The sequence below is a fragment of the Mixophyes fleayi genome, chromosome 12 (genome assembly GCF_038048845.1).
Source record: "Mixophyes fleayi isolate aMixFle1 chromosome 12, aMixFle1.hap1, whole genome shotgun sequence".
Classification (NCBI taxonomy): domain Eukaryota; kingdom Metazoa; phylum Chordata; class Amphibia; order Anura; family Limnodynastidae; genus Mixophyes; species Mixophyes fleayi.
The window spans coordinates 46,960,434-46,987,858 of NC_134413.1; the positions used below are offsets into that span (position 1 = coordinate 46,960,434).

Here is a 27,425-nt window from a genome sequence, read left to right on the forward strand (position 1 = left end):
TCTCTATGTACATGACCAATTTTTTTGTTTTATTTCATTAATACATTTCCTTCTACAAAAGTTAGCAAACATTGAAAAAGACACCCATTGTTAAAATACTTTTCAAATTCAAAATGAATTGTTGACTAATCTAGACTAATCATAGATATTTCAAATACCTTATATGGAGAGTTATGGATCTCCCATGAAGAACAATCTTTTCAACATACATCAGTTGTTATGTTTGTCTTGGATGTTACCACAAAAAAACCTATGTGTAAGACTTTTTATTTTGTCCGTGATGCCATGCACCTATACACCCAAACTATTTATTTTGGTCTCTCCCCAACCCAGTTTGCAATGCTTGCCTGTCAATTAATGAACATCCTGCATTTGCATTGCTTGACCTTGCAGGGTTTCAATCATTGGAATTCTGCTATTTCATTTGGAGAAGCTGAAGGCTGGCATGTGGACAGGAATATTGCACTTAAAGAATTACACTAATGACACTATTTAATTTTTTAAAACAAACAAGGGACAATCACACGATAAATTAAGCAATTCAAATATGTTTTTCCATGTTTTAGTGACATTATCTTCATTAGATTAGCACTATAATTGTATGTTGTATTTACAACATACACATGATACAAGGTTCACAGCAATACAGATGACATAATGAAGCACAATGGATATGGCATTCACGACTTTGTTGCCACTGCAGTGCAAACCTGGCTGCAGAGCAAAGTGATACACTATAGTACAACTATTTTGTACTATAAGCTATTATGTATAAGTGACACGTTGATTAGTCAAACAGCAGGTCTTCATCACGATCTTCAGCAAGGAGACTAGTTGGTTCAGAACCTCCCGACTGCTGGAACTTCGCACGCTCCAACTCTGCCTTCTGTTTGATAATTTTCTTCTTCTCCTGGATCTTTTTTAATCTACAAATGGAGATTAAAATGTAATATAACAGGTTTATTTTGTATAAAACTTAAATCTGATTCACCACTGTATACTTTAATGAAGCCCGAGCAGTCATTTATAAATGCATAGGAAAATGGTGGCAGCAGGCACTCTGCTGGGCTCTAGAACCAGGCTTACTCCTGTGCAACCAATTGCTGCATAAATAGAGTTTCATGGCTATTTCTCCCAATGTGCAAACTTCCACAGTAGAGTTGACAAAGAAACCTGGAGCTGTTATTTTGATATCAACAAGGGCTCCTCCAGCTTGGGAAGAAAGGGGGAATGTCAGTCCAGCTCTCTGAATTAATAGATCACTAATAATATTCTAATGTTAGTTTATATGTCTGCTACAACTAGATCACTTACAAGTGATGTAGTGCTGCAAATGGACATGTAGCCAGTCTACATGTTAAGAAAACATAAATTGAAGAAAAAAAAAAATGTATGTGGTCGCAAACTTACATAAAAAGGGGCCATCCAAATGTATTTAACTTTTTTCTCCCCCCACATAAAAGAGCCGATTCAAGTCAGGATGCATCTTGCACATCAGTTGAATTTGACAATCGACTCGGTAAGCAAAAAAACCCCTAACAAAATAGGCTCCCCATCTCCTTTGGGGTCCCCAGTCCCATGCTGAAAGCACTAGGGCTCTTCTCATACCCCTGGGCAATGGTGTGGGGTAATTAAAAAGTATATGATAGTAAATACACCATTTTGGCTTATGCACTACAGGTCCCAGCAAGCCCAGGCTGCCATTAACAGTTTAGGCATGCTGATGCTTGTAGTACTACAAGCAACAGCATACATACGGCTGCCAGGGCATGCTGGCACGTGGGGAACCACAACTGCCAGCATGCCCTGGCATCCATGGTCCGCTAGGACCTGCAGTGCACCAAGCCACAATGTCACCATTTTAACCATGTCGACCCACTGAACCTGTCGACAGTCAATCTAGTGATATTTTGGCATTGACAGTTTGAATGTCGACAGGTTCACCGTCGTACTCAACTCCGATCTACATGACAGTATTCTTAACCAATGATTTATGCAGGAGAAGGGAGATTGGGAGGGTTATAGAAATGAAGAGGAGAAGGAAGGAAAAGGTCACGAGTGCAAGCTCGCCCAGTGGACCTTGTTTGATTAATAGGATGAGTCACTATTTCACAGAAACTGCAGCTCTTGCAGCCTCTAAGTGTCATAACGATTTTTTGTCAGCCCTATCCCCACTTACTGATTTATGCATATATATTGCTTTGCACCCATGTTTTCAATATATCTTTAAAAGAAGAAAAGCTTCTAAAACTAAAAAATACTTAAGTTTGTCTTTGGTCCCTATAACTGCCTTTAACCTTCTAAACGGAACACACATTTGGTATCCATTCTATCTTCACAGATAAATTTAAGAGATGGATGCTCAGAGTTCACTGCACACAGACAATTTATAAAAAAGGAGGAGGATGGAGTAAATATGGGAGTAGTAAAGGACATGTTCTGCTTTCCCTTGTAACTTGTTGTATTATTGGCCATGGATATATATGGCTGTGTGCAGTCTTCTTATGTGTCGCCATTTAGGTAAAAAATCTCTATGACCTCATTTAGAGTTTATCTAATATACAGTTGTAAAATTGCACTACTCATGATCAACCTAATAATGATTAGTTATTAAAAGGTGTTTTAAAAATAGTTCTAGATGCACCAGCATACCCAAGCAGTTAAATGATGTTATGGTTTGCTGTGCTTGTATTGCCACACACTCAATTACTACTTTTTTTTTTTTTTAAATACACTTTTAATCATTACCAAACATGTGGGCCTGGTTAATCTAGGGAATTTAGGCTGGGGCTGAATTCCACTACGGCATACTGTAAATGTCCCTGTTATAATGAGGCCTAATCTGCCTTGTCTGGTGCAGATTGCATATTTTGTGGAAGGGGAGGGGGATGATCACACTGTCGCATTCTCTGATAAAACTTTTAGAGGCTCGCCAGTCAGAATCCCTTCAGCCTGTACAAGCGCCGGGTATATTGCCCTGAGTTCCAGCAAGTTGATGGGCAGCAATGTCTCCTGGGGAGCCCAAAGGCCTTGGAGATAGAGAGCACCGATGAACAAGTCTCACGACGATTGCAGGGACTACCCCTTGATGAGGAGATTTGACCTGGAAAGGTACCACATGATGGACTGGAAAACAGTCACGGACAACCAGATTAACTGCTTGTCCAGATGAAGGGACAACTTGGACCACTTTCTGAGGAGCTTCCTCTGAAACGGCCAAGAATGAAACTGGGCAAAGGGTACGGCTTTGAACACAGATATAATTGTTCCTAGCAGCTTTATACAGCAGACAAGGGACACCTTTCCGCCTGCCCAGGAGGGACCTGTTCTTGGACAGAAAAGGAGAGAACCTTGTCCTCTGGAAGGAACTCCCGCTGACACACTATGTCGAAGTTGAGGCCAAAAAAAACACATCCTTTGTGCGGAAATCAAATACTTGGGCAGGTTGAGGATCCAGCCGTGTGCTTCCAGAAAGGTCATGGTCAGATGAATGTAGGACAGAATATGACGGAGCCTTCAACAACTGGTGGTCTAACTAAGGAACAATGGCGACACCCTGAGAACGCAGGAGACCTGCCTTGACGGCCATAAACTTCAGGGAAACCTGTAGGGCGGAAAAGGAACTTCCCACATTCCAGGCCCGCAATTATGTACAGCAACAATTCCAACTTGAAGTCCACAACCTGAACTCGTTTGTTGAGGCTTTTGAGGTTTAAGATTGAATGGAACGAACTTATGGCTTCGAGAACCAGAAAGAGGTTGCAATAAAACCCCAAACTCCCTTACAGATGTGGCACCGCAGTAATAACTCCCGAAACCAGAAGTTGCTGGATAGTTTCTCAGAGTGCCCAGCACCTGAGGCTACAGACCCACGGTGAAAAACCAGCGATAATGGAAATGCACAAGGTCGATAACATAACCCCAAGTGACAACCCCTCGAATCCAGACATCAAAGGGAAAAACTAAACCTTAGGAGACGGGCCCCTACCACAATACCGTGGCTGGGTGTTAAGTCATGCAGAAACGGTTTTCGCAAGCTTGGGATTCTGACACCTGGCAGACCCTGGCCCCAATGACAACCCTAGAGGAAGTGGACTGCCCCCTGGTGAGAACCCCCCCCCTCGACCTACTGAAGGGACAAAAGGGCCGAAACCTGGGTTGTTTAGGTTTAATGTGGCTGACAGGCAGAAAAGAGCTTTAACCACCAGTGGCCACCTTAATGATTTGGTCCAGCTGGGATTCAAAAAGAGTCACCCCATCTAGTGGTACGTTAAGAGCCAAATCCTTGAAAGCCAACTACTGGAAAAACACTGACTCACCTACTATGTCGGACCTTAGATTCTATGCATGGGATATGCCATACTTTGCTTTTATTAGCTACTACCTCCATGACAAACAACATAAGTTTGAACCTCATTTGGGCCCTTTGGTACCTCTCCAGGAAAGCCATGGCTCCCTGTCCACCTCTGCCCCGCTCACTGTTCCGTGGCTCCCGCCATATATCGGTTTTGAGCCATCTCAGGATCCTCCAGTCTGGACGTTTTACATCCTGAAGCCAAGTCACGCAATAGGTTATGTATATTTTATTTTTGGTCATGCTACTACTTACCTACCTCTCCTCATTCATTATTTGTTTTCTATTCGTCTTTCATTCATTCCGAACCTATCCACCCGAAACTTATCAATTTACTATTGCGTAACATTTATTTCTATAGTGCCAGCATATTCCATATAACTTTAATGGGAAGAAACACAGTAAAAAGGAGATTGGGTATTACAGACAGAGGTAAAGACGGCCCTCTCAAGCTTATAATCTATATTAATAATTTGTATTAAAGTTATTTTTCCCCCCACTAGTGCAATACAATACAAAACAAAATACACACAAAAGAACGCAGCAGAGAGACAAATGAGGGAGGAGATGGGGCTCGGATTGAAGCCTTCATTGATAAAGTTTAGCTACGAGTGTCGTTCATAGCTATCCATTAGGGCATCCTATTTTATGGCAACAAAATCTATTCCCCAAAAGAATAGACTAGCTCTGAATATTTAGCCTGATCAATTGGGGGCTTTCATACAGAATCAAATATTTCCTTAGTTACTATAGTAGCCAGTCTAATTCTGCACAATTTTGATAAGTTTATCTGTCCTGGCGATAAATGATGCCAAATTAATCCTTGTCACAACACAGACAAACTGTACAAACCAGTGTGAGCATCAGACACAAATACTGACTGGAGCATTTACCTGTAGAACTCTTCTCTCTCACGCTCATCAAGTTCAGTAATAATGTAGGACAACGTACGTTCAATTTTAGGTATAATCACTGGGGAGAGATAAAACAAAGGAGGGTTTTTTTATTTAGGAAATATAGTGTTACTAACAAAGCACCTTTGTGTAGAATATCCTTTATAAACCAGACCAGGGATTTGTGTAATTGGTGGTTACGCGTTTTGATTCACTTATCAAGAAACACATCAGTACGGAAAAACATACAAGGTCTATAGCAGAATAGAAGAACTTTCTCCGACATCCTTGGGGGACACCGGGACCTTGGGGTATAGAGTAGGGGCAGGTGAACAATGGCACTTTAACTTTAGTTAAAACAAAGCTCTGGCTCCTCCCCCTCTATACCCCACCTCCTGCTAGAGCCCAGTCTAGTTTAAGTGCCCGGCGAACGGGCTGTGCACGGGGCTGCTTAGCAGCCGTTTTTGCTTTTATTTCAATTTATTTTCTTTATTGTTATATCGGAGACTATGTCTCCGGGGTCTGACAGCCGGTGGCTCTCTGAGCCGCGTAGTCGGCTGTCAGTCAGAGCTCCCGGCTGCTGGGGCGAGGCTTTGGGGTGGTCTGACCTCACTTTCCTCCCTGCGGTTTTTACTACTGCTCTCCCACGGCTGCGGCCGGCGGGGGAGAGTGAGATGCAGCGATGGGGAATGTCTCTGTGTAGCGCACAGCATGGACGGCTGTGCGCTGTCTGCAAGGGGGGTGGGGCGGAGGTGCCTCCTTCTGCCTGCTCCCTCTTCTGATTTTTTTTAGCCCTCCAAGGAGCCGGGCACAGTCGCCGCAGGCTGTGTCCGTCCTCCTGTACAGATAGCAAGGTTTCCTGCACACACTGCGTCTGGAGGGTTGGCAGCAGGTAAGTGAAACCCTCTCTCAGCATAGTGCTGAGAGAGGGGGGGGGGGGTAGAAATTGCAGTGGTTCCCTGAGCTGGCCGCTTTAAAAGCAGTCATTTTGTTTTGGTTAACGAAACTCAGGCTAGGTTCACTAACTCAGTGAGCCCTGCTAGGCTCTGGATTGGTTGAGGTGGTTTTCATACTTAGACGATAGCCAATCCAGAGCTGGGCCCTGGGGGGAGTGGTTTTCTCTTGTGCACTTCCCCCATGGTGGTCTCTCACTCCTCGTGTGCAGACACCAGAATAAACAAACAGCCATTTTAAAAGCTCCAGCTTCTCCCCTTTTCTATCCTGTATACTGTAAGGTAAAGGGTTGGGGGTGGTTTGGAAAACGTTTGTATTTTTATAAATTAGGGAGCTTTTGGCTGTATCACAGGCTCACTTTCTTTTGTAGTTTGTGTGCTGCTTGTTATCTGTATTGTGTGTATTTCACTGTACTGTTTTTGTCCCATCTGTTAACATGTCAGAGAGGGAAAAATCTATGCGTGGTAGGGCTGGTGTTACTATGCTAAGTTTCACCTGTGCTGTCTGTCACGTTAAGTTACCGCCTGGGCAGTCAGGCGCGCAGGCTCTGTGCATAACCTGTCGGCCCACGGAGACCACTCCTGTTGAAACAGATGCCACTTGTTCAAACACGGAGGAACCTGCCTGGGCTCGGTCTCTCTTTAATACAGTGGAACTACTTGCTCAGAGGGTACAGTCTCAAGCTGCTCCATCCTCAGATTCAGCTTCCTCAGCTCAGGTTTTGGCTGTTTCTGCTCCAGTGGAGTCTGTAGAACCAGCCTAGGTGAAGGGTCTTGCATCCTCGGTACAAGGTGTGGTGGCGGTTTCTTCCTCCTTAGAGAGGATGATGAAATCAGCCGCACCGTCTTCCTCAGGTAAGCGGAAGAGGGTGGCGGCACCTCTTCAGGGAAATGAGTCAGATTCTGATTGTGGTTCCCAGGAAGAGGGTGAGTTCCCGCTGGATTCTGACATAGATGCTCCTTCTATGGTGGAGGAGGTTCATACTGATCGCAAGAGTTTGGAGGAGTTAATTCAGGCTGTGCCTCAGGTACTTGATATTCCTGAAAAACAAGTCCCTGAGGATGCTGGGTCTTCTCTTTTTGCGTAAAGCGCAAGAAAAGGGCGTTTTCTTTCCTGGCATCTTCCCAATTGGAAGGTTTGTGGTCAGAACCTTGGACTTTTCCAGAGAGAAAGTTCCAGGTGTCTCGGCGACTGCAGTCGTGTTATCCCTTTCCTCCTGAAGTTCTCGCTAAATGGGAGACGCTTCCTCTACTAGATGCGGCTGTGGCAAGGTTAGCAAAGGTAACGACTATTCCTCTTCCTAACCAGGCCACTCTTAAGGATGGTACATTTTTGTGGTAGCAGGTGCTTCTTTGAGGCCTGCGTTGGCATCCGTGTGGGTTAACAAGACTGTTGAACGCTGGTCAGAACAACTGTCTGAAGGTTTGTTGGCAGGCAGGCCGTCCTGTGAACTGCTTCCATTAGTGGAACAGATTCAGAGAGCAACAGATTATTTAGGAGAGGCTGCTATGGAAGCAGGACTGATTGGAGCGCGCATTTCTACCTCGGCAGTTTCAGCGCGTCGTACTCTCTGGCTTAAGTCCTGGGAAGCTGATGTAGAGTCTAAAAAGGCTCGAGTCCATTGCTTTTTCTGGAGGTGTTTTGTTTGGACCGCAGCTTGATTAGTCAAGCAACAGGGGGTAAGAGCACTTTCCTCCCTGTCAGTGCTCCCAAGCAGAGGATTTCCAGATTTCGGCCCTTTCGTTCCGCAGGAAGATTTCGGGGACAATATTCCTCAGGCCAATCTTCTAGAGGTCAGTCATCCGCCCCTAGAGGTGGTTTGCAGCGGGGATGTCAGGCCTGGTCTGCTCGACATCCAGCTGCGAAGCCTGCAGACAAACAGTCTGCATTACGGGTTTTTTGCTCCTCCGCTGTCGTCGGTGGTAGGAGCCAGTCTTCTGCGGTTCAGGGATTCGGGGAGTGGTGAACCAGGGTTACAAGATCGATCTGCTCGGTCTTCCTCCCAGACGGTTCTTTTCCACAGGGCTTCTATCTTGTCCAAGAAAACGATTGGCTTTAACAGAAGCGATTCAATCCCTTCTTTCGTCCAGAGTGATTATTCCGGTTCCTCATTCTCAAAAAGGTTTGGGGTTTTATCGAATCTTTTTCTTGTGACAAAACCAGATGGCTCCTTCAGACTGATTCTCAATCTAAAGGATTTGAAAACACAGGTCAGAGTGCCCAAGCTTCAAGATGGAGTCTTTACGCTCGGTCATTCTCAGCATGGAACAGGGAGAATTTATGGTGGCTCTAGTCATCAGTCCCTGTTGAGGTTTGCAGTTCGGTCAGAGCACTTCCAATTTCAGGCTCTCACATTAGGTCTCGCCACAGCGCCACGTATCTTCATCAAGGGCCAAGGAAATTACAATCATCCCTTACCTGGACGATCTACTTTTAAAGGCAGATTCTTCAGAGAAGCTTCTGTTGCATATTCGGGTAGTAATCCAGACCCTGGAGTCGCACGGTTGGATTATCAACTTCAAAATAATCCAAGTTGATTCCATCCCAGCGGATGGTGTTTCTGGGTCTCTTATTCGATACCTGTCTGAGACGGGTGTTCTTTCCTCAGGACAAGATCCTAGCCTTGCAGAGGATGGTGAAATCCCTGTTGGTGGCAAAGAGACCTTCCATTCATTTTTTAATGAGACTTCTGGGCAAGATGGTATCATCATTCGAAGCGATTCAGTTTGATCAGTTCCATGCACGACAGTTCCAATTGGAACTTCTGTCGCAATGGAACAAATCCCATCAGATTCTGGCGAGTCAGGTTTTTCGCCTGTCTCCACAGACGCGTCAGTCGCTGATCTGGTGGTTACACAAGCAGAATCTCACAAGGGAACGCTTGTTCTCAATTTGGAATTGGATTGTGATAACAACCCCTTCGAGGTTGGGGGGCTGTCTGTCTTCACGCTTGGTTTCAGGGGCTTTGGACTCGGAAGGAATCTAAGCTTCCAATAAATGTCTTAGAGCTGCGCGCAGTGTTTCATTCTCCGAGGAGTGCGCAACACTTGCTTCAGGGAAAGACAGTGAAGATTCAAATCGGACAATGTCACAGCAGTGGCATATCTCAATCATCAGGGCGGCACCAAGAGTTCCTTGGCCATGAGGGAGACTCACAGGATTTTTCAGTGGGCCGAAGCTCACCTTTCAGCACTCATGGCCATCTTCATTCACGGAATAGAAAATTGGGAAGCAGACTTCCTAAGCAGGCAGACTCTGCATCCGGGAGAATGGTCCCTCCATCCGGAGGTGTTTCAACAGTTAGTGGTGAAATGGGGTCAGCCGGATGTCGACATGATGGCATCTCGGTTGAATCACAAGGTTCCCTTCTACTGTTCCCATGCAAGTGATCCCGGGGCAGTCGCAGTGGATGCTATGTCCGTCCCTTGGAGGTACCGCTTAGTGTACCTTTTTCCTCCGATAGCCATGCTTCCACGAGTACTGAAAAAGGTGAAGAGAGAGGGTGTTCCAGTGCTTCTAGTAGCGCTGGATTGGCCGCGCAGGGCCTGGTACACCGAAGTACTCTTCATGGCAGGAGGTCGGTCGTGGCGGTTGCCAATACAACCAGACCTGCTGACCCAGGGTCCCTTTCGTCATCTAGGTTTGCAACGCCTGGCTTTAACGGCGTGGCTATTGAGGCCAGGATCCTAAGAGCTAAGGGCTTTTCTAATCGGGTGGTGCAGACCATGCTCCGTGCTCGAAAACCGGCTTCGGCCAAAATATATCGAGTCTGGTGGACATATATTGGTTGGTGCGAAAAGAAGGGATATCCTACGTCTTCTTTTCGTCTGGCAGGTTACTGAGGTTCTTGCAGGATGGCTTGGATTTATTTATATAGCGCCACTAATTCCGCAGCGCTGTACAGAGAACTCACTCACATCAGTCCCTGCCCCAATGGAGCTTACAGTCTAAATTCCCTAATATAGACACACACTCACACACAGACACAGACCCAACAAACAGAGAGGGAGAGACTAGGGTCAATTTAGATAGCAGCCAATTAACCTACCAGTATGTTTTTGGAGTGTGGGAGGAAACCGGAGCACCTGGAGGAAACCCACGCAAACACAGGGAGAACATACAAACTCCACACAGATAAGGCCATGGTCGGGAATTGAACTCATGACCCCAGCGCTGTGAGGCAGAAGTGCTAACCACTAGGCCATGTGTTGCCCACTTCGGTCTTCTTTCAGAAAAAAAATTGCTGTCATACCTGATGTGCAAACTTTCATTCAAGGTGTTCTCCATGTTCCACCTCCTTATATTCCTCAGGTTCCGCCATGGGATTTGAATTTGGTGTTGAGGGCTTTACAGCATCCACTGTTTGAACCCTTGAATACGGTGGATTTCAAATTTCTAACTTTGAAAAACGGTTTTTCTTTTGGCCATTTCTACGGCACGCAGAGTTTCAGAGCTTGCTGCTTTGTCTTGCAAGCCTCCTCTGCTGGTTTTTCATAAGGATAGGGCAGTTCTTCAAACCAAGCCCTCCTTCCTCCCTAAAGTTGTATCCAAGTTTCATTTGAATCAAGAAATTATTATTCCGGCTCCATCCGATTCCTCATCTTCCGATAATGATGAGTCTATTCGTTATCTTGATGTTGTTCGTGCCTTGCGAATTTATGTTAAAAGATCACAGAAATTACGCAAAACTGAGGATCTTTTGATTCTTTATGATGCTCACAAAAGAGGCTGGCCAGCTTCTAAAGTGACCATTGCTAGGTGGATTACGGCTGTTATCCGTCAGGCTTACAACGGGGCTGGGGAGCCTGTCCCAGATAATCTTCAGGCGCATTCTACAAGATCTGTAAGTGCTTCCTGGGCAGCCCGCAATGGTGCCTCCAGTGAACAAATTGTGTAAAGCGGCCACGTGGTCGTCTGTACACACTTTCACAAAGTTTTACAGATTTAATGTGTTTGCATCTAGGGATGCAAGTTTTGGGGGAAAGGTGCTTCGGGCCGTTTCTTCTGAGCGTTCCCTCCCGTGAGACATCCTTGGGGGAAACCGAGACCTTGGGGACATCCCAAAACTGTCAGAGAAAATGGGATTTTTATACTTACGTAAAATCCGTTTCTCTTAATCTATTGGAGGACACCGGGCGCCCACCCTTAACGCTCTGGTTTCTCCTTCTGTTTGACATGTTGTCTGGTTGTTAAGAAAATGATGTGTTGTTAAGTTTATTCTCTTTTCTTTGGTTTCTCTCTATCTCCCTTTCTGTGGGCTTGGTTAAACATAGACTGGGCTCTAGCAAGAGGTGAGGTATAGAGGGGGAGGAGCCAGAGCTTTGTTTTAACTAAAGTTAAAGTGCCAGTGTTCGCCTGTCCCTACTCTATACCTCAAGGTCCCGGTGTCCCCCAATGGATTAAGAGAAACGGATTTTACGCAAGTATAAAAATCCCATTTTTTCAACGCTTACCTGCAACTAATGGATAAAGTGTATGTGTTCCCTTCACACGCATATAAGTCAGTAATAAAGTCATATTATGGCTGAGCTAAGCACCTCCTGCGTTGTGCTCAGATAATAGGACAAAACACCAACATGTAGGGAGGAGATTCCCTCTCGTCAGACTCTATTTTCAATGGTTACATTCCCTAGTGGGTTGGACATTAATGAATGAAAACCAGAAATAGAGAGTGGCAATCAATTTAGATTTACTTACCATGTTCTATGGCATTGACACGTCTGTTTGTGATTTTAATGGCTTCGTCCAGAGTGACGAATGAAGTCTGCATTAGAATACAAAACAAAATGTCAATTGGCTGTTCCCTATAAACTACGGCCAATCAAGGCAAAGTTGATTTTGTTGCATGTAATTTTGTTAACAACAATATGAGTACTGTAACACATAATAACAAGGTTAGTCATCAGGTTTAGGGACAAGCTTGAAATTAGGCAAATACCACATAGCCTCAGACCCCTTTGGCACTCCAGACTGTGTTGGCATCCACAGTGGTCATTTTATTTTAATGTAAATCTTATTCACTCACAGATGAATATGGAGAGGTACACAGAAGAGAAAAAGGGGGAGATTATTATGCGTGAAGCATCATTTACATGACCATAACAATAACACTTTGCATAGCAATAATCAACCAAGAGTATTTCTTTGTGGTTTTAAAAATGAGGTGGTCAGGTAGGAAGGTATGGTTGGTACAGGAAAGACCAGGGGGAGATAGTTGATGATCCTTTGTTACGACCAAAGCCTTTTAGGAATAGGTTTCATAGTGAGCAATCCAGGATGACTAGACTAGAAATTGCTGGGACAGTCATGTAACAAACTGGTAACATATTCTAGTCGGTAGACCTGCCAGACTCCCTTAACAAGGATATCTTTAACTGAGGGTCAGCTTTATTTCCAATTTGCTGCAATAAGACTCCTGGCTGCATTAGGTATATGTCCTAGGAGCTTGGCCATGTGGTGGTGGGGGTGGGGGGGGCAGGGGACATTTGGGATAGACCAAGGAAGCAATGAAAAAGAACTGCAGGTTGGCATCTGAATTCTTGCGACAGACAATGAGATTGCGGACTTTTCGCAAAGAACCTCTCATCTTGGGACAGTCCCATCACACATGGGATAGGGTGCTCTTCTGGTTACACTCTCCCAGTGCACCGGGGTATATTAAACAAAGACAAATAGATACAATGTACCACCTATAAAATAGCTTTTAATGGCATAACTTGATTCTAACACTTAGTGAGCTTTTGAACAGTATCTAATAGTCTCCCATTCCTCCCATTATGTTTATGTAGGTCATTTAATGTGTAAGAAACAGATAGAGCGTGAGATAAGGCTGTTCTGTGTAAACAGAGAGCTTCTAGAGGAAATGGGTGAGCTATCGTTTGAAATGCAGCTACGCAGAGTTATTGTATGACCTTGCATTAGCCACGCTGTTTCCCACTCTAGCCCAGTCTGATGCAGTGTTATATTTGTATGCGAATGAGCCTACATGACTAATTACTTTAATGCAAATATCCTGTCACTCAAACACTGCTGCCATAAAAGCTTGCAAAGATAATGGAATATTATAATGGCCAGAGCCCAACAGCTGTCCTTATAGTGCTATAAGCACACATACATCTCAGCTTATACCTGCAAAGAGGCCAATTCTACCAGTAGCTCCACAGCCTTTGCATAGTTTCTCTTTAGCTTAGCCAGCTGCTCACCACCTCTTGCAAGACCTGTTAATTCGTAACCTGGAAGACAAATGAAGGAGTGAGAAAAAGTCTGCATCACATGCTAGAAGAGGTCTATGAATGCTGGTTTTAGGAGTAATACATCAGCACAGGAAAAAGCTCAGCAGAAGCATAATGAAATTAAAAATACCTACAAGCATTTAAAAAAACAAAACAAAAAAAACAAAAAAACAGGAGACAATTAAAAACGTCTGCTCATTATCAGGTAGAAATGTCTTTATCTGATGATCAAAATGTTAATTCCATACTCACTGTCTCCTCCTTCTTGGTAATGTTCAAACACTGGTAAGGTTACACCTGAAAGAAGCGACAACAGTTGGTTTATATCCCCCATTATCAATGTTATGTTTATAAAACACATGTCACAGGAGGAGAGACTGCCGGGACCCGACGAGCGGTCACGTGACTTTTTTTTTTTTTTTTTTTTTAAATCTGGACTGACCGAGGAGGAGCAGCGCGCCGGAAAAGAAAGGCAATAGAAAGGCAAGTAAAACAACGGAGGGACAGAGGTGGTGATGGTGAAGGGGCACAGAGGTGGTGATGGTGAAGGGGCACAGAGGTGGTGATGGTGAAGGGGCACAGAGGTGGTGAAGGGGCACAGAGGTGGTGAAGGGGCACAGAGGTGGTGATGGGCACAGAGGTGGTGATGGTGATGGGCACAGAGGTGGTGATGGTGATTGGCACAGAGGTGGTGATTGGCACAGAGGTAATGGTGAAAGGGCACATGTGATATTGTGAAGGGGCAAAAGTGACAATGAAGGGGCACAGTGTGATGATAGAGGGACAAAAGTGACAACAGCACATACTTGGATTTATGCGTATTATTTTTGCAAACAGCGGCACATGCTTTCATATCTACTTAACTATAGGGGTATATGGTAGGCATGCGGCGGCACATGCTTTCACTTCTACGGAACTATAGGAGTATATGGTAGGCTGCAAAAATATAGTGCTATGGATTGTTTCAGGGAGGGGGCCCAAAAACAGTATCCTGCCTAGGGCCCTATGAGGTCTAAATCCGGCTCTGGTCACAGCAGATTTCTAACTAATCAGGGCTGGCTTAGTATTGGTAACCGAATACTTTATATATTTCATGTTTTGTGGATCTTCCTCTAGGTGCAGGTGTGCTCCCGTCAGGAAATCTACAAAGTGAATCCTACTGCCCAAATGCAACATTAAAATTTGCAGTTAACCTGGTGTTGATTTTGCTTACAGGCTACTCCAAGTACCCATATTACCAGACCACTTAGCTTTCATTTCAAATCAGTTGACAATATTGTTCACTCAAGGGCTAAAACAATTACTTTGATTCGTCTACTGCTATACAAATAAATTGTGCTGGCTTGGAATATGGATCTCACACATTAATATTATACCATTCCATAAAGGAAAGTATGATTATGGACTTTATTATTTTTTAGGAAAAGATCTGGGCCGCTCAATTCAAACCTGGTGACCTCAGCCAGTGTCGAATATTTGTGTGTGTGTGTGGGGGGGGGGGGGGGGTAATGCATGACAGATAAATACTATATACTAGAGAATACAAGTAGCTAATGATTGCAGATATGATAGGGGTTTTGTGTATGTTGCCTTTATAGCCTCTAAAAAGAATAACTCCACAAAGGTGAAATGTTCCTTTAATTTATTAGTAGGAATTCCCAGAGAACTTCCTTAATATCAGGAGGTAAATGTATCAAGCTGAGAGTATTCTGGCGGGTTTGAAGAGTGGAGATGTTGCCTATAGCAAACAATCAGATTGTAGCTGTCATTTTGTAGAATATACTAAATAAATGATAGCTAGAATCTGAAAACTCTCAGCTTGATACATTTACCCCCTGGTCTCTCTGGGTGGAGTGGCCTTTGACTGGCTCCCCTTTAATTTCAGTGATCCATATTTGATTATGCAAATAATTTGTGTGGTGCCTTTTGGTCCGAATATGGTTGACTTATTTGGTTAACTTGTCAGTGATTGTGATCCGTTAAAATGTTTTAAAGTTAAGCGCTATGAAAAAGTAGTTAAAACAAAATACATTTTTATTGACTAACCCTAGCTTACAACATTAAAACTTTGCAAATGAGTTGAATACCTGCTACGTTATCTTTCTTTGCTCTAACCTTAACTTGAGCTTTGTTGACATTCTGGATTACAGTTGTACTGTTGAAGAAAAAGGTTTCATTAAGTAAAATACTTAACAGGGTTATATACACACACACACACGTGTGGAAATACTCTTTTAAAGCGAGAATGAGTATGGGAAATAATGAGAAAAAGTAAGGAAATATTACTCCAGTGTCTACACATATGATCTGGTGTGGTGGAAAACTTAAGATGTGTGGCCAGTATCACCCAGATCATATGTGTAGACACTGGAGTAATAATTCCTTACTCATTTCCGATTGAGTTTAGTTTTTATTTTTTTAGCAAAACAAGAACAAAAGAGTGACCAATTAAGTGGCCCACATATAGACAGATCCAGTTATATTGGTACATTCCTCAGTGGTCAGAATAATTTGCAGGACCACCAGCAGCCAAATGTGATCAGCCCATGGCACATAAAAATTGCATTCAAAAGTTTAACTGGAATTGCTGGTCATCTTTGGCCCACACATGGGGGTATTTTTTACTAAACTGCGGGTTTGAAAAAGCGGACATGTTGCCTATAGCAACCAATCAGATTCTAGCTGTCATTTTGTAGAATGCCCTAAATAAATGACAGCTAGAATCTGATTGGTTGCTATAGGCAACATCTCACTTTTTCAAACCCGCAGTTTAGTAAATATACCCCATGGTTTGAGGTAATTTGTGAACAAACTACCACATTTCCAACAAAACTAGTCAGAGCACAGGCAGCTTTAGTCTTTATACGTAACTATCATGTATCATTGCGGAGTTTTGGTGGAAATGCCTTGATCTAATCTCTGCATTAAAGAATTATTGGCAACGTCAGAAATAAACAACTTTAACAGCTGCACCAGTGATAGCTTTGACAAGTTAGTGTTATAGGGCCTGATTCATTAAGAAAAGTAAGGCCCAAAAAAAAAATTAAAAAAAAATCTGTAGCTTTTCTCCTGGACAAAACCATGTTACAATTCAAGGGGTGCAAATTAGTTTATTATTTTGCATGTAAGGAAAATACTGGCTGTTTTTTCATCTAGGAACCAAATACTTGATAGCTTCTTTGTACACCGACATTAAAAGTAGATCTAGACAATGTCCTACCCCAATTATAAATCTGTCCTCACATTTTAAATTTACCTTCCCCTCCAATGCAACATGGTTTTGTCCAGGTGAAAAGTTACTCTTTTTTTTTTTTGCTTTACTTTCCTTAATGAATCAGGCCCATATTGGCTACAATTAATGTGTTTTTTCCATATATCTTAGACCGCTCACCTGAAATCTCCAGCTGCGAATTTGGCTTCAGCTAGTGAGAAAGCAGCTTCCCTCATAACTTCTCCCATGAGCATCTTGGTCTACAACACAACAACAGTAATTTGATAAAATAGAAATTGTGCAATTACATCCGCTATACCAGACCTTTCCAAAAAAAAACAAAAAAACAAAAACCACTCTCTAAATTAGATACATGGCCATGTACAGTAAAGGTTTGTTTACATACCTGACCTCTGCTTAGAGGTAGAGACAGCCGTAGATACCCCTCCTGACAGGTTTAGCTGTTTCGGGTGCTCTATCCCAGGATCATAAGTCTGTGCTGATGATGATGATCTTTATTATTTATTTTAAACCTTTTTTTTTTTTAAACTGCAAATGTATCAATGAATTACATTGTACTTCATTGAGGTTATGCACCATGTGGGGTATAAGAATTACTAGCCAGTATGGAGAGGCTTTCCCATGCTCTGACCAATCAGGGCAAAGCTGTTTCTGTGATCAGTAAGTAACAGATCACCCAGCTTGTCATTCGTGTCGTGGCTCAAGGAGCAAGTGTTCATCACCTATAGGTTTTTTTGACCTACCAAAAGGATTAAAAGCAGGACACCCCTGGGGAGGGGGGAAGGGGTGGGGAAGTGGGAGGGTGTTTATTTTAAAATATTTTTTTCACAGTGTCAGTGTTTTTATTTAACAGTATTGTTTTCCAGGTGCACTGTAGGTACCAGCATGCTCTGGTAGCCATGGATATGCTGGCACTTATAGTTCTACAAGTGCCAGCATATCCAAGCAATTTAGAGCTGCAAGTGGGTTGCTGGGCACAGGTGATGGGAAGAGCTCTAGTGCATAAGCGTATCTTTATGTGCTTTAAATGTATATTCATACGGACACAGTTACTGGTTCATTTTAGATTGCTTGCACGTAAGACCTGCAACTCCAAATAAACAACTAAATACGTTTTGTGGGGTTTTTATGGCATACATTTTAAGGCTGCACTATTTTTTTACATAAATGCGGACAAATTTAAACGGATCCCAATGTGAATACAACCACCATGATTGCACTAAGGATGATGCAATCACACCTACTTGAGTACCCTTAGTGCTGCCATTTTTGTGGAAGAGCGTTTCTAAAGACTGTAAATGCGAAAGCGTTGACGTCAGTCTGGGTCATGTTTAAAGGGGATGTGCAGTACTCATAGTATTAAAATGTCTTTTAAATTTGGACAACCACATTAAAGGACCACTAAACTAAATTGTTTACCCTGATAATACACTGCAGCTCTGCTCTGTTAAAATGTAAAGTACCATCTTCCCCACTACATTACAGACAGTTTAAGCCCTTCCTCGTCTTTAGGACCTGTGTCCTAATTGGATATATGGGTAAAAAAAAACTTAAGACTGCAGTCTTTTCAGCTGCTGCAACATCACTGGCTCTGTTCCTCTGTTAGGAGTGCAAGCCCGTAAAGCTGTCAATCACTATCTCACTTCTCATTTAGAAAAGGAACTCCCTCTTAACATATAAATCTGCCACCCTACTTATCTTTGACATGCTGTTCTGATACCACTCCTCCGCATGCTCTGCTCAGATAGGAAGCAAGAAAATATGAACACACTTCCTCCCTGAGCACGGCATTCTGGGATATTCTGCCTAACGTCCCCTCAGGGAGCTTACACAGCACTCCAAGAAGACTGTTTAGAAATGCATGAGACTAATAACTAAATGCCTGTTATTGCACCCCCTCATAGGAGGGGGTGCAATAACAGGTAAGGAGGACTGACTTAAAGGTATGCACATGCCATATGTGCCGTTTAACCAGACTCAAACTACCTAGGCTACAGCTAAATATTAAACACTGCAGTACATTTCAAAAGTACCAGGCTCTTTAAAAGAAGGGAGAAAAGCTAAAGTAATAGCGCCACAACTCTGGAGATTATTTAGTGCAAAACTAATAACTACACCAAGCTTAAATTTAAGTTTGAACATATACAGTATTATAATATCAACAGTGTACATACATAAGGCATCAATCTACGGTCTCAACAGAGATGGAACATTCTTTCTTCAAACATATATGTAAACAATAGTGAACATCAACGATATACGTACATTTGGCATCAAATTTTGTCCCAAAAGAAAGTGGAACGCCCCTTCTTCGATATATATCGATATTAAGTCAGCTCATTCTCATGGCTAAAACTTAAAGAGGTATAACATAGTGTAACATGTTTTAACGCCCACTTTCTAATCACAACTAGTCTACTTCAAACACCAAGTGAATACTCAATTTGAGACACCCAAATAGAAAATCCACAGACCTGCATTTTGTGACACCTTGACCTCAATGGACATATGCTTACAGTGTTTCCACTTTAAACGAGCCTTCAGACAAAATGCGCACTTTGTTTCTTTTCCCTCTCCTTCATTTAGATGTTATTACATTCTCCATGATGCATGTAAATAAAGTGGAGACAGGAAGAATCTAGTGCAACACTGTTTTACTTCTTATATGAACATTAAAAACAAGTATACTTTTAAAACAAATAAAATAAAAACAATCCCAAAATGGATAAGTCAGGGACTCATACCAGATGAAGACAGAACACAGGCATAGATCACAGTAATGCTCCAGATCTGTTCCCCGTCCAGGTCAGGTCCCGCTGTCGCCAACGCGTTTCAACATTATAAACAAAAGAAATACTGCTATTCCAGTTAATTCTATCGGAATGGCCGTATTCTATCAAAGAACACCTGATAGGATGAAAGAATTGTTATTACACATAAAGATATTTTTTGATTACCTCAAAATGTATTAGAATTAACTGGAATAGCAGTATTTCTTTTGTTTATAATGTCATCAGACTCAGAATGTTAGAATTATTTCATGATGCAAAGTGTTCTTCCTGACTTGAGTAACTGCGCATGCCCGACCGGAAGTGGGGCAATGTATCGCTCCCGTCACGCAGACATGCTAAGAGAAATAATAGGATGTATTACTTTAGTGAATTTATGTTATGAAATGCCCACTATTTGTGTGCAAAGTATTGTGTGCGATGTATTAGTTTCTGAAGATTTTAATTATATACGCCAACCGGAAGTGGGGCATTTACCTATATCCGGTATAACGATGTGACGGGGGATGGACTTACATCACGGAAGGGAGTGAATCTCCAAGCCTCTCTTTCGTTTAGAGGCAGAATATAAATACTGCCTAATATCATATGGAGTAACATCAGCCTCGAGAAAGACTCAGATAGAGTTGAAACGCGTTGGCGACAGCGGGACCTGACCTGGACGGGGAACAGATCTGGAGCATTACTGTGATCTATGCCTGTGTTCTGTCTTCATCTGGTATGAGTCCCTGACTTATCCATTTTGGGATTGTTTTTATTTTGTTTTAAAAGTATACTTGTTTTTAATGTTCATATAAGAAGTAAAACAGTGTTGCACTAGATTCTTCCTGTCTTCACTTTATTTACATGCATCATGGAAAATGTAATAACATCTAAATGAAGGAGAGGGAAAAGAAACAAAGTGCGCATTTTGTCTGAAGGCTCGTTTAAAGTGGAAACACTGTAAGCATATGTCCATTGGGGTCAAGGTGTCACAGAAAATCCACAGACCTGCATTTTATTTGGGTGTCTCAAATTGAGTATTCACTTGGTGTTTGAAGTAGACTAGTTGTGATTAGAAAGTGGGCGTTAAAACATGTTACACTATGTTATACCTCTTTAAGTTTTAGCCATGAGAATGAGCTGACTTAATATCGATATATCGAAGAAGGGGCGTTCCACTTTCTTTTGGGACAAAATTTGATGCCAAATGTACGTATATCGTCGATGTTCACTATTGTTTACATATATGTTTGAAGAAAGAATGTTCCATCTCTGTTGAGACCGTAGATTGATGCCTTATGTATGTACACTGTTGATATTATAATACTGTTGTTGTGTATAGGAAGAAGGGAACCTTTCCTAGTGTGTACATATTGGGCAGCAGATCTTTTGGAGCGCTGTCAGTACTCGATCAAATCATCATTTCAACATATACAGTATTGACAACGTTGATAATATCCCTTTAACAGAGCATAATTAAAAGTGATAAGCAAGTTTCTGTGCAGATATTCAAGCAATGTGCTTAATAAGTGACCCAAGTGTTGTAAAATATTCTATCCCCACTATTATCTCCTTTATTATACTGAACACTGTTACTAGCCTCCTCTCTATTTTATCTTGTGCAAGTAGCAAATACTTTATTTTACACACAACCTATTAGTAATATAACAATTGTGTGAATGTAATAAGTAGACGTATTGCAAATTTTGGAACTTATATAAAACTGGTGGTAGTCACTACACCAACTACCACAACGACAAATAGCACGAAATGATAGCAGCGAAACTGGCCTTACGGACAGACATGTATGAACATCCTGCCCGGCCACAATGATGTCAGTTTGCAGGGCCACACTACGATTGTGACTCCTTAACTTAGCACCTTAATAGCAGCAATCATAGGGTCGCCCTTCAAATGGACGTCATTTTGGCCGGACGGGATGTTAATTTTTCGCAATCCTTTGAAGTCTGATTTTCAAGCAGTCGCCATTAAAAGTGTGTCGGTAAGCACAGTTTCGCTGTTATCAAGTTGTGCTATTTGTTGCTGGGGCTGTGGTAGTCTGTGAAAGGTATCCAACCCAAATAAAACATTGTTAAATGAATTACCATATAAAAAAAACCCACATGAAATGTATTTTTACTTCTCTGAAACAGAAACATAGAATTTGACAGCACTAGAGAACCTGCAACTACATCTATTCTGCCCTTTTTCTATGTGTGCGTTTTTTAATAAATTTATTTTGTTGGGGTTTTGGTTGTTTTATATATTTTTAAATATATTCTATTTCCTCCTCTGAATTCGGTATCAAAAAGAGAATAAGGTTAATAAATATGAAACAAATACATAAAACCACAGAAAGGTCAAAAACAAAGTGTTAGGAGAAGAAAATGCTGAGAGAGGGTAGTTCTCCTTTAAAGAATGCACGATCACTGCAAGGGTTCCTCCACCTCAATAATTTTTTTAAGGATCTGTCGGAAGCGCATCGTTAAGGCATCAGATTTTTTCTTCAGAAGGTTTCGTCCTGTTTGTGCACCTTTTAAACGAGCTTTCATGATGGTCTGGGCCCTTAATGAAAAAAAAATGCAAAAAGGGTTATTACTGATAAACTTTTTTTTCTTAATTAGGTAGGCTACATAACTGATCAACATAAAACATAATATCATTAGAAGAAACTCATGGATATATTTACTAAACTGCCAGTTTAAAAAAGTGGAGATGTTGCCTATAGCAACCAATCAAATTCTAGCTGTCATCTTGTAGAATGTACTAAATAAAGGATACCTGGAATCTGATTGATTGCTATTAGGCAGCATCTCCACTTTTTCAAACTCGCAGTTTAGTAAATATACCCCTACATTTTGCAAGGTAATGTAATCTTGTTAACTTTCCAATCAACAGTCTCCTGTAATTCTCCATTATAGTCCATTAGGGACTCTGCAGTTTTTTAGCATTACGCAGTGGAAGCCTGGTATTTTTAAGAAAGTTCCTCCTACAGTCTTAATTTAAATAGTTTAAAGTATAATACACTATAATGTTTTACATATATACATGTGAATTTTCCTGAAAAGTTGTGTTACGCAAAATTAAAATTCACTTTTTGTGTTATTTTAAAGACAAAAAGTGTATTTATTTGTGGCTTTTTTAGTTCATGGGGTGGTTTCCTCCAGTGAGGAGGATGAGTTTATCTCAATTTACGTTTACAATCAGTGTGTGATCCATCAGGAATGCACTGTAGGTGAACATGGTCAATAAGATGATCTTAATGAGACTATAAAGACAGAAAGAATGGTGTGTATCAGGGAAGTGGTTCCTAAACTGGACTACTTGATAACTGTTTTGGCGTAAGGGTGCCTTAAAAAAATTCTTAAAAAAAGACCCTGAAGGGTGCCTCGAGCTGAGGGAGTTTGGAATCCACTGCATTAGGGGAAAATGTTTCTTGCACAATGGAAAGACATAACCTATCTAACGTTGTCACTTTCAAGACAGTAGTTATTAAATATTTGTGAATACAAATCGTTCTTGGATGAAATGCAACAACCAAAGATGTTTTTTTTCTTTTAACATTGACTAAAATGTGGACTAAAGTTTCCCTTTAATGGAGGAAACATGCTTCATGTTTAAAGGAGATAGCCATACAAGCTTTATTGTTTGTATGAAACATTGCCTGCTTACAGACGGTCATATGCTTGTTGAGATAATTAGCCTGGTATTTATACTAGTGAAAATACCTGGGCTTGTCTGCAAGATGGGATGGCTGTGTGACTTTATAGAATTAAATAACATGTTTATATTTTCTGTCTTTCCATTTTATTTTAATATTTATATAAGTAATTCATAAACACTACTCAATAATGCAAGTAGAAGCAAACGTTGTTTTTGTTTGTGCCAACTTTCTTTTTTCTTTGCAAGAGGTCACAGTGCCTACTACAAAAAGAAGTTAAACTACTTCTTGAAGCACCATCATTTTTGTTGTATATTCAGATACAATTTCCATCCACCCAACTGTAATGTTACTTGGACCATCCCCTACTACCTTACATTTACACCTGCCAGGAAGGGTTACCTCACAGTTTGATCTGCACAATATAACATACACCTTCACCAGGCAGCGCTAAGAGAACTGCATATCCTCATCATCCCCAACTTATTTATATAGCGCCATCAATTCCGCAGCACTGTACAGAGAATATTTGTCATTCAGTCCCTGCCCCATTGGAGCTTACAGTCGAAATTCCGTAACGCACACACAGACTACGGTTAATTTTATCTGCAGCCAATTAACCTACTAGTATGTTTTTAAAATGTGGGAGTAAATTGGAGCACCCACACAAATACGGGAAGAACATACAAACTCCACGTAGATAAGACCCTGTTCGGGAATCAAATTAATGACCCCAGCGCTGTGAGGCAGAAGTGCTAACCACTAAGCCTTTGTGCTGCCCCATATCTACTTAGAAGAAAGGAGCAGGAGGTTTCTTGTGGGAAGTTAATCTTGTTAGACTCTTCTACAATTCTATGGTTATTAGGCCTTAATGGAAACTACAGCATTAATGCCTATGGATTAATCTATATAGCTCAAGTTGTACATAGATAGTTAGGAATAATGCAAACAGAACACAACTTCTAATATATATATATATATATATATATATATATATATATATATAATTATAGTACTTGTTTTTTAATAGGCCAACATAGTTAGAAATGTATGTACACCAGAATGCATTCCCCATTTTTGGCCCAGAACTGAGAATATGGCTTTTGTGGACCCAAAGAAAAATTCCACTCAAAACTTTCAATTTAGTGTTGAGGAGTTCACATGGACATGGTAAAAAAGTTCTACTTACCAGGGTGTATATTTACTAAACTGCGGGTTTGAAAAAGTGAAGGTGTTGCCTATAGCAACCAATCAGATTCTAGTTGTCATTTTGCAGAATGTACTAAATTAATGACAGCTAGAATCTGATTGGTTGCTATAAGCAACATCTCCACTTTTTCAAACCCGCAGTTTATAGTAAATCTAGCCCCAGGTCTCCCTGAAGGCTCCAGTATTGCCGGAGCCTTTGGGGGGAAATTATCTATGACAAAAATCGTATTATTCATATGAAATGCAGCTAAATATTGCTACCTCTTACTCCAGACTCCAAAATAGATATTCAAGTGACATCCTTTTTTTGTCTCACCATAAGTAAGCTGGTCACTTACAATTAATTGTACACAGTGGGTCTAACACACAGATACATTTGATGGGAACCTGTTAACAATAATGAGGAAACTATCAATCAGAAAATTACACATTTTATTTCTGCTAAGTGCAACACTCCTCTTTGTGGAACATCAGTAATTAGCCCACTGTATGTATAAACTGAAGTAATTCAGAAAACATTTTGGGGACTTTCAGTTCCTAATGTGTATTACCACTGACATTGTATCATCATCATTTATTCATATAGAGACACTAATTCTGCAGCGCTGTACAGAGAACTCACATCAGTCCCTGGCCCATTGGAGCTTACAGTCTAAAGTCTCTAAACATACACACACTGACCGAAAGAGACTAAGGTCAATTTAACAGCAGACAATTAACCCATTAGCATGTTTTTGGAGTGTGAGAAGAAACCAGAGCACCCGGAGGAAACCCACGCCAACATGGGGAGAACATACAAACTCCACACAGATAAGGCCATGCTCGGGAATCAAACTCATGAACCCAGTGCTGTGAGATTTTTAATAAGACTTCTGGTTGCTACTGATGTTGTTCTGCTGTTAACAGACGCATGTCTAATTTATATTTCGACACATATGTATTCGTTTTTCATATTTTTTTAAGTAGTTCCTGTTTGATTATACAGTTACTAATGTGGTTATACATTTTTAGATTACCTTTATGGTCTTTAACTCCGTTAAGCGCTGCCACATTTTTCATTTGTGCTTAAATTTAGAGGTTAGGTGTCACCTTTTATTCTGACAGCAGCTGTCCCTAATGAACAGTGGGGGTAGTCAATCAATTTAGCATTTACTAGTGTATTGTAGCACCTGTTTTATAGTAGTGTTTTTGATTGAATGACAGCTGACAGAATTAAATTGAACTCTACGTTTTATCATATCTCATCCAAAAGTAAAATTTACATATTGGGTGATATTACAAATGTATTTTCTTGTTATTGTTTAATTATATTATCTTGAAGCCAAGAGTAAAGTAACAGGCAATTAGGTATGTGTACAAAATATTATAAAACAATTGTTTTTGAAAGATAAATTGTGTACTAGGTCACAGAAACCCATCCTATTTCTTGGTGGGGACCAATGTTTAACCCCCCCCCCCCCCCACACAGTGATGGACACTTTTGCATAGCTTAGTAATTGTTTTGTCAAACATGCTACAAACTCTGAGCCCATATGACGAAGCTTTGCAAGCTGTCATGTTTTAAAAAAATCTGCATCTAATATTGCCTTGTGTAGGGAAGGTGGAAAGAGTTAAACAGGGTCACTTTATCTGTACTATTTAGAAACGCAGAATGTCAGAATCCACCTTCTACTGGTTTCTGCCATACTTTGCTCACCCAAATACTGCCCTGTGTCCTGATAAATCTGGAAACTCTACTAGTTTATTTTGACTAAACACATCATTTGTTTACAATGATACTGCATACCTCCTGCTGTCCAATAGAAAAGCAAGCATTAAAAAAAAACATGCATTACGGGTTCCAATATTATAGTAAGACAACTTGGGATATTAAGGCCTTTACGAATAAGAGCCATAAATTTCCAGGGGGTGAACTATAATTATATCATTTAACCAATGCATGAAAAGTCTGTGTGTAAACTTGAAGTGATCTTAATAATATATTTAGTCAAATAACATTGGACATGGTGGAAGTGACAAACTGCAAATCAAAATTAAGCAAAAATCTAAATATTCTGGAATGTTATTATTTACATTGTACAGATGTCAAATAACTTCATATAAGAAGCATTTTAACCCAAAAATACTTGTAGAGCAAATGTAGGTAAATGACATTGAAAATGTTATTCACAGTATTTTTTTTTGTAATTGTCAGTTAAGGAATGAATAATGTATTCCAGGAAGTTAAAGGATTAGACATGTTGAAAAAGAAATACACTATTTACTGCCACTTCCCTTTGCGGTACACAAAAATGAAGAAATGTAGCCACTTCATAAAAATCTTAGAACATATGATTTTTTTTATTTTTTTTTGCAGGTAATACTTTCATTGAAAGATATGATACAATTTAAGAAGTACATAAGCCATCTCAATGGATGGCAAACTGTAATCCATAAATCATTTAGTTGGCACTAGACAATGTATTGCATATATAGCAGAAATCACTCCCTACCGTAAATTACATAGATGCATCACTTATAGGACAAGTGCATTTGAACAGACCAGAGAATCCAAGGTGACTTCTAATATCCATAAAAACTTACAGCAGCAGTGCATTATTTCATATAAAACACAAGTTTCCCTAATGAATACTGAGAACATCAGAACTCACCAATTCTAAGTGATACCATCAAAGCTCATGGTTTATATACATATTATTTAGAAGAATATATATATATCTCTACAGCACTTGTGTGTTATATAGTAATATAACAACAAATAACATCCAGCTGAAGCTTGCTGTTATGGACTAAAATCAGATAGATATATTTAGATATATGCACAATTATATCTGATAAAAGAGAGGTTTGCCCTCAAATTGCCTGGTGTATAGCTTAACGCTAATGAATGACAACATTGTGACACAATTAGAGAGACAGACATAAATATAGAAGTATTTCTCACTGTACATACATCCGAGAAGGGAACACTTCGATCCTGTCTTTGCCCGACATCTTGTCTTCAGCTCAGCTGCTCTTAGTACCAGGGCTGCTCTTCTTTTACTGCTTCAACCCCCGGCGCTACCACTAAGTCATGTGACGTGGTGTGGCAGGGGGCGGGCACTGTGATCAGTCACCTG

At 41.0% G+C, this 27,425-nt stretch overlaps 1 protein-coding gene across 1 annotated transcript; it reads right to left on the reverse strand.

Moving 5' to 3' along the window:
- ATP6V1D (ATPase H+ transporting V1 subunit D) lies at positions 1-27,406 on the reverse strand. The gene is made up of 9 exons (XM_075192146.1): positions 27,260-27,406; positions 21,884-22,001; positions 16,825-16,904; positions 15,521-15,588; positions 13,686-13,730; positions 13,330-13,433; positions 11,899-11,965; positions 5,248-5,326; positions 1-926 (listed from the first exon to the last, which is right to left on the reverse strand). The coding sequence occupies exons 1-9, from the start codon at positions 27,298-27,300 to the stop codon at positions 788-790; spliced, it is 741 nt and encodes a 246-aa protein (XP_075048247.1). The 5' UTR covers positions 27,301-27,406; the 3' UTR covers positions 1-787.
- Positions 27,407-27,425: the final 19 nt, after the last annotated feature.